Source organism: Pteropus medius, unplaced genomic scaffold (assembly GCF_902729225.1).
Source record: "Pteropus medius unplaced genomic scaffold, Ma_sr-lr_union100, whole genome shotgun sequence".
Taxonomy (NCBI): Eukaryota; Metazoa; Chordata; class Mammalia; order Chiroptera; family Pteropodidae; genus Pteropus; species Pteropus medius.
The window spans coordinates 12,988,089-12,996,829 of NW_024349225.1; the positions used below are offsets into that span (position 1 = coordinate 12,988,089).

Consider the following 8,741-nt stretch of genomic DNA (forward strand, 5'->3'; position numbering starts at 1 on the left):
TATCAGTTTTGGCATCCCTAAACTCAGTATGTCAATCAAGTACTGTAATGTTATTGTTATATTTATCAGTGTAACAATGTCCACAGTATTAATAAGGCATGTCATTCAGATTTATTTAATATCTGAATATTCATGTTTAAATATAAGCAAATATTATCGACATAACTGAGAATAAAATTCTCCATATGCTTTAGTTGACGTTAAAATTCTAGTCACTTCAGTATAAATGTAGTTAGTAGAAGAGCAAAATAGTGCAACAATTAATAACTAAAAGCTACTGATTTTATGTGTAAACACAATTAAGAATTTGGAAAAATAGATTGTGAGTTAACAGGACTATAGAGAGTATTAGGCGGTTTTAGGGGGAAGAGTATATCCTTTGAAACAAAAAATGTTTAGAAAATATAAGGAAGGATAATAAAGCTTAGATTATGTGAATCAGTGTAACATTCATAGTATTAAACAAAATACAAATCATTAAGAACTCTATTTCACTGTCATTCAAGAAATCCTATTAAGAAACTTTTTCCATCCTGTGAAATGAATCAAAAGTAAAATACCTTTTAGTATTGCAAACTTAGAGGATGCAAAAATATCTTGCAGTTGAGACTGCCAAGAAATTATTATTCCTGTACTTTAATGTCTATTTAAAAAACTGGGCCAAACATTTTAACAAAATTATTAAATCCACTGCAACATCCAAAACAAAGAAAAAGAAACATTCCATTTCACCCTTGGTATCAGTGTGTAAAATCTTGAACTACTTTCTATATAACAGTTGCTTTATGACTAATCGTAATGTCAATACCAACAAGAAGAAAGAAGAAAAATTAAACTGAGGATCTGAAATACTGAATCCAGTGACTGCTAATTCCATCTGTGCAAGGTGCTTCTCTGTAGCACTCTGTGGAACACGATGAGGCCTACCCCAGACCTAAGTCAAAGGTAGCGCGGGGAAGGGGCAGCAGGAAGGCTTCTTTAACAAAAACTCAACTCTTATCTTCATCTGCTGCATCATTTCTCTGCTCTCCATTTAGAACAGAACTCCCCTAAGCTCTCTATTCTCATTTTGCCTCCCATTTCCTCTTTCATCCACTCTAAGGCCTCCACTTCCCCCATTTATAAGCCCATAGTTAGAACAGTGCCTGGTATGTTGCAAGCGCTCAACAAATGTTTGTTCAATGAAAAAAATGGAAAAAATGCTAGTCATTTACCGATAAGGCACATTTGAGAAATTATGTTAGGACAACCTCCTACAAACTCTGCTTCTTTCTAAGTAATCATACAAGCTAAAAAGTGGTAAAAAGTCCAGAAAATACTAAGTGTCCTTATATTATTCTCTGCATCACAAGAACTTTCCCTGAGACTGAATTAAAAAAAAAAAAAAATGTTAACCTTAATATGTCTAAAAACTAATAGCGGCCTAAAAAGCAGAACTGACACCTCTTGGAAACTTGTGAGAAACGTACTCAGGCCTCGACCTGGACTAACGCATCAGAAACCCAGGGTGTGGTTCTGGCAAGCTGCTGATTAAGCACACGCCTAGGTGACTAGCAGGCATGCTCAAGCATGAGAAACCGTTTGAAGGAAACTCTGCCAGAGCGACCCACCTAGGCCGTTAAGCTGATTCCTACCTCTGATGAAGCAGCTGATCCAAATGACGTTAGAGGCTTGTTCCAGGCACTGACCGAAGGCGGCTGTGGTGGGCTAATGGGACCTACTGAAGAGAGGAAGCCACAGGAAGTGTGACCATTAAAATTAAGAAGCTAATAATAGCTTTTCTATTTAATCTTTTCTTTTAATGGTAGCTAGACAATAAAACAATGACTTCACATCCCACTTGAAGAGACTTTTACGTATCAAAATAAATATTAAATCTCCCCAAAACACTGTGTATTGCTTTTCTTCATTAACATAAGATAATGTCCATAAATGTGGCTGTTTCAGAACTAAAGGCTTTAAGAAAGTTAGGAAAAAATTACTATTAACGTTTCCTACTAAGAAAAAGGAGATGGCTAGGAAAAAAAAAATGCCTAATACATAAAAACAACTCAAGACAAACCCCCATATTCCGATGCTATTCCCAGCCCTCACTTCTCTGTCACACACTTACATTTCTTTGAGATGTCATTCAGCACAGTTGGTGGGGCCACCTTGTTATCCCACAGTTCAGTTGCTAGAGTGCCATGTGACTGTGAGGTCTGGATGGCCTTTCCTGTGGCTACATAATCGGTGCCATTAGGTGTCTGGGCTGAAGGTAGTCTAATTGAAGGTGGTGGCTGTTTTGGAGGCTGTGCTGAAGTCTGTAGTGGACTCTGGACTGGTTTGTGAGTCTGTCCCTGAGTTTGGGCTGAGGCGGTGGGACCTGGGACACTGACGAGGGCTGGAGACGGGGCTGGGAGTGGGGCTTGGGCCGGGAGTGACGCTGGAGTTGGGATTGGGGCTGAACTGGCTGGGGCAGTTGGGCTGAGTTGGCTGGGGCGGTCGGGGATGAGTTGGCTGGAGCTGGAGCGAAGTTGGTGCCAGGCTGAAGCTGGCGATGGGAATTGAGGCTGAGGTCAGGATGGGGACAGAGGCTGGGGTCGAAGCTGAGGCAAGGATGGGGGTTGGAGCTGGAACTGAAGAAGAGGGGGTGGTAGCTGAGGTGGAAGCTGGCACTGGCACCGAGGCTGACGTTGGGAGTGGCGTGGAGGGTGAGGTTAGGACTGCGGCTGAGGCTGGACCTGGAGCTGTGGCCAGAGCTGCAGATGGAGACTGTGCTTGCTGGGTCCCTGTAGCCTGCTTTTTCGCAAATCTTGGAGGAAGCTTAGAAGTCTGACTCCGTCCTTTTTCATTCGCATTCTTTTTGTTCCAGACCTTAACAAATTAGTAGATATCATTTTTGTCAACACAGCTAAAGCAACAGTTCATAAATATGATTTCTAACAAAGCTACCTACTAATTTAGCTTTTACTTTTCAAAAGAGGTCATTCACAGAGCAAAAATGTCAAAGCTGCTAATGAGATTTTAAATTATGAGAAGCCGAGATGCTCTTCATCACTATGATCCATGTGTTCTGCTTATTCCTCTCCTATGTCAGCATTTAGCAAAATGGGTGTCTGAGTTGACTTAACTGGAATAGATGTCTTGATTCATACTGTGTATTTAAGTGAACTGATTTAGATTACAACACAAACTTTATAAGAATCAGCAATTTATTAGATAGATCATGGTAGTTGTGCTTGTTAGATTTCTAAGATAATTTAAAATGAACTCTAACTCTGACATGAACATGGGACAAATAAGATGACTAATATGGGAACATAAAATACACTGTTGAATTAAAGATGGTCTACTCTAAGGCAAATAGTGATTATATTCTACTGAAAACATCTCCATTCTGGTTAAAAACAGTTTAAAGTTCTGAAAATCAAATCATTCTCAACACCTGAATAATAAATATGGCCTTGACTTTAAGCTGGACAGAGACTTGGACCATCTGCTAATTTATTTTGGGCAACAATCTAAACAACTAGCAACAAGCTAAAACACTAAACCTGTATGATCTGTTCTTCCTTCTTCCGGCGTTCCTCATCCTGTAAACGCTTCTGTTGTTTTTTGGATACCACTTCAGTAAAACCGTCATCATTCAAATTTGACTGTGGGTCTTCAACTACTGTCACTTCAGGATGGTCGTCAATGATAACAACACCTGTGGGCATGGAAAAAGATTTAAAATATATTTTTTCAACTGAAAAGATAAATAGAAATGTTTAGCCCAGTAGTGGTTAAAAAAGAAAAAAAAAAGGCAAGACAAAGATCTCGTTATTACAAATCACAGTATAACCCATTTCTCATTCCCTAAGATGGTCATTTATTAAGATTTGAAAAGATTTCATAGACTAGGTTAAAAATAAAAGTCCTAAAATGATCTGCATTGAATGACGTATCTTTTTTTCTTAAGTAACACAGTGGTAACGTATTTTTTAAAAATAAAAATTTTCCTATTATCCTAGTCAAATCACTAACCTCTACCTCTCCCAGCCTCAGGTCTGTACTGTGCCGTAAAGACACAGCACTTTACCTCATCTGCATCTAGCCATTCTAAGAACTGGGTAATACTACAACTTTCCTTTTTCAAAGGATAAAATAAGCGTCGAGAGGCCGATTTGCTGCGTGAGGTGGTAACTAGCCAAGTTGGTCTTATGACTCTTAATGCCTCTATTCTATGTAGACCTTTGTCTACAATGCGTAGTTGTTAAAAGCAAATGAAATTTATGTGAAAGTTCAGGTGAACGTAGTGACATGGAAGTGGATACAGCATAATAACCCAGCAGGCGAATAACTCCATATGTTGTACAACTAACAAGTCTGGTTATCTTGTTAAAGTTATCATATATCCCAGTGAGTGTAAGAAATCTAGATCCATTACATAATATTAAAAGAATTAAAGCAGTTCAGATGATGTGTGATTTGGGGTTGTACAATGTCTGTACAATAAATGTAAGAAATGGGTGAGACAAATCAATTATTTTAACTTTGCAAAGAATACATGATTTAATCAGGGAACACATAATAAAAATCGGTATTCGCTTGGGAACGACAGATCCACAATTCAGGAAGGTGATAGCTTGTGAAGGACAGCAAGTGGATACGATCAGGGAGTGGCCATAAGCAATCTACCTGCCATCAGTTCTTTTTAAATAGCTAAAAATGTGCATTTCTGTAAACTGATAGGAAAACAAAAATACTAAGGCTGGCTTTCGCTCTTTAAAAATCCATTACAATTATTCCGTTTTTCTAATAAAAAACCCGATGGGTTTTGAATTATCGATGACACTTCTACTTGTGTTTTAAATCCTTTAAGGAATTAACTTTAAAATGGAGCATACGCTCATTTCAGGGAAAGATCGTCTAACATTTCAAAGGATGCCATGTACTTCATTTCAGACTGGTGAAGACACCTCCTTCATAATTCTAAATTATTTTTTTCACTTAGATTAAAAAGTGTGTGTGTAAAGCTTATATTCATAGCCATGCCATCACACATTATTTTAATTTTCCTGCCAAAGAGCTTCTTTACAATCTTTTGAAGTTAGTTCACCCAGCTACATGCACTATTTACGGAAATCTGAACGATACTTTGTTTTCACCATCCTGTTCTTGCCTGGTGCTTTGTAACATTTTGGGCTGAAGAGATATTACTTAACAAACGTTATTAAGAAAACCACATAGAGAGTACTGAGATTTAACTTTAATTAAACCACATAGCTCAATTTCCATCATCGATTCAGAAAACAGAGTTCTTACCTTTATATTATGTCTTAATCCAGTAATATACTTTGAGAAATTTATACTCCAAAAGTTCTTTGGAAGAAAGGAAACCAGTAAACAAACACTTGGGAAGACAAATCTGCCGTGTTTTGTGGCTTTTGTCATCTTCACTTGTCATTTTCCAAATGTGGTATTTGGGATGCTCGTCTCCTCTCACGGACCACCATAAGGTTAGCACTCAAGCTTCCTCGGGGCTTACTCTCACCATCCTAAGTCAGGGCTTTCTAACTTCAGCACTGTTAACAGTCCTGTGTGCTGCAGAATGCATCGCAGCACCCTTGGCCTATATCCATTGAGATGTCAGTAGCATCCAGCCCCAGATGAACCACTGGTCTATAAATAATGCCAAGGTCCTGGGCCCAAATCAAGTTTCGTATGTATAAATAACCATTAACTGGATGAAAGGAAATTCTCATCTACATCTCTTATACTGGAGTAACGGTACTTAACCTGAGTTTCCCATTACTACTACCTGGTCTTAACTTAGTAAATCTCTAAATTTTATTCCATATTTCCAGTTTAAATCTCAACTGAATAAATGGCAAATAGCCCATTTTTACATGATGTGGCTATTCAAAAACATTCCTTAACTTCCTCACTAAATAGTTTCTTATTGGCGGTCTCCTGTCCTATACTCTCTATTTACCATATCTTAGATTCCAGTTTTATCAAGGTCTTCACTCAGAGAGGTTGTTTCTTTAAGACATAGAATATGCACAGAGATGTAATTTTACTTTAGGTTATATCGGTTAGTAATTCATCATCAGCCTCTATTTATCTCTGTCTTGTAAGTTCAACTCTTTCCTTCTCTGATGACTTTGTGCGTAGCATCTACCTCTATGTAACAAGCGAACAGACAGATGGATAAGTAAATAAAAGTAATCTAAGACATACTTGCATAATTGTTGAGATCGAACTGTGACAGTGCATCCACTTTCTCTTTGGGTTTCTTAGGGCCTGGCTTGGGGTCTTCTCTTTTTTTCCCTGCAGAATCTTTATTGTTCTTCTGTCCTGTCCCATTAGGTGCTCCCTCCTGATGGTGTGCGGAGCTGCCACTGGGAGGGTCGACGCCCGCTGTGCCTGCAGACTGGTCATCAAACGGCCTACGAAATAAGACTTTGACATACTACCACCTCTACGCCCGAAGAAAAATGCTCTATGTTGGCGGGTTTCAAAGTTTAGTCTGAGAAGAAACAGTTGTGGGACAGAAGACCCTAACTCAAAGCCAACAAGCCTTGGTGACTTTTGAGTACAACTTCACTAAAACTGAGCTTCCCAAGAAAGGAGAGAGGACTAGCTCCCTAGAGTACTTATTTCCAGCAATTAAATTCTATAATTCTAATTATTTGCTGAAGGTTCTTATGTCTATTTGTCTATCATATTATTATAAATAAACGAGCTAACCAACCTTGTTCACAGCAGAAAATTTCTGTGATCCAAGCTAGTCGTTTTCACTACTGGATCTTCTCCACAAGAGGGCAGCATGTGAGAAAAAACTGATAGGCATTCTACCTTTACATTATGTGTGTTCTTTAATGTTCAGATTTATACATTACTGTAAACATAAAAATCCACTTTTATATGGAAACAATTCACAAACCAAATGTATTTCTACAGTTCTGTTTCCTAACAGATTCTATTCTTGGGTTCATTTTATAAAAATTTTAGGAAAATAAGCCACTAATTCATTTTCATCTTAGCCTATAGGATCACTCAAGATAAAAGCTTATCAAGCACCTGACACAAAGCATGACCTCAACTATCTGAAGGAGGTATTCACATCTTCTAAATAGGACTCCTGTACAAAACATTCATTTTAACTACAAGGAGTAAATGCTATTTCTTCAGGTTCAAAACTGTTAGCATCTACATGGCACAAAAACCAGATCGAGATCTCCCTTAAGTATTACCTGAAATTGTAACATTCAGTTACAGTCAATCACTATATTGTTACTGTAACTATATATGTTATCCTTTTCTTTTGGACTTCAAAAGGAGGTTCAAGTTCTGTGTTAAGCAGGTTCTCAGGAAACACAACTGGTCACATTATTTCCCTGGAACTTTTTCTAAATTGTCAGAAAGCAAAAATGTTTTCGATGACAGGTGTCATAACCTGAAATGCTAAGTACATGCAACTAATCACTACAGGTTAATATGATATTGTCGGAATACATTTCTTATCAGCTCAGGCTGCTAAACCTGGGAATTTGGCTAAAAAAAAAAATAGGGTGCACCATAACAACAGTAGTTTACTGTATAAATAATACCAGGTATTATGTTAAATGCTTCACAAATATCATGTCAGTTTTTATAAGTATTATTACTTTCTCCTCATTTTACTGATGAAGAAGCAAAGAGGTAATTACAACTAGATGGTAAATGAGTCTAGATATACAACTAGACATACTGCTATTTCATAATTTTTCCTAATACTAAAGAAATCAATAATAACGTATTATGAACAACATTCTAATATTTAAAAGAATAGATTGTTTAGCACACTTTAGAGAAACTCTTTTTTAAAAAGTCCAGTGAGACAGTCTGTTTACTGGTGGCCTTGGTGGCTGGCCAGGACTCTGCTTTCTGGGTTTCTCTCGAGCTGGATCATTTACTGTGGGTTTGCAGCGAGAGGGGGAATATAATTTATCCTAAGGTTCAACATTTACTCTCTAAAAACCCATAGCGTGACGGAGTTTATGGTGACCAGTATTAATTTTAGTCCCAGAGGACACCCGTAGCACCAGTTTTGTAAAGAAACAAAGAAAAGAAAGGTGGGCCCTGGTCATCGCTGAGGTGATTCGGCGTGGAGGCCGGCGCGGCTGCAGCCCAGGGGGCGCCCGTTCTCCCCAAACCTGAGGCCTCTTTCGGGAGACCCGGCAAAGGCCCCGGAGACAGATGAACCTGTCCTGTCCTTCGAGCGCCCTCGCACCTGGGGACCGCATGTGGGGAGCCGCAGCCTACTCTGGGCTTCCTGGGAGATGCAAAGCAAGCCCCGCTACCCGAGTACTCACCCGCGCTTCCCGCCCTTGGGGGGCGGGCCGCTTCTCCTGTCGCTCCGGGGACCCGAGAAGTTCCTGCCGGGCTTGGGGGGGCCGCCGTTGCCGCGCCGGTTCTGGCGGTCCACGCCGGGCCTCTGACTGGAGAAACTGCGCTTGGCCACGTCCCGCTTCGGCGGGGACCCGCTGTCACCGGCCTTCGCGGCGGCCTGCGCACTCAGGTCGGCATTTTTTTTTTCGTCCCTCTCCCGCCGCTCGTTGAAGTCGCTGCTCTCGGACGCGGTTTCCCACTCCTCGTTGGCCTGGTCGGACGAGTTCTGGTTGGACAGGTCCGGCGTCTTGTCCCCGGGCGCGTCCCCGGCGCCCGGCGCGGGCTCCTGCGCCGCGGCGCCCCCTGCGCCGCCCGCGGGCGCGGCCGCGTCGCCGCCCCGG

The 8,741-nt window shown here is 40.4% G+C and overlaps 1 protein-coding gene across 1 annotated transcript in view; it reads right to left on the reverse strand.

Annotated features, from left to right (window-relative positions):
* The window catches only part of PRRC2C (proline rich coiled-coil 2C), a 78,364-nt gene that overhangs the window by 23,316 nt on the left and 46,307 nt on the right, over nt 1-8,741 (reverse strand). Inside the window, 7 exon segments of the mRNA XM_039881115.1 lie at nt 1,635-1,720; nt 2,114-2,473; nt 2,476-2,511; nt 2,514-2,856; nt 3,537-3,691; nt 6,208-6,416; nt 8,325-8,739. Coding sequence (XP_039737049.1) covers nt 1,635-1,720; nt 2,114-2,473; nt 2,476-2,511; nt 2,514-2,856; nt 3,537-3,691; nt 6,208-6,416; nt 8,325-8,739 — 1,604 coding nt within the window.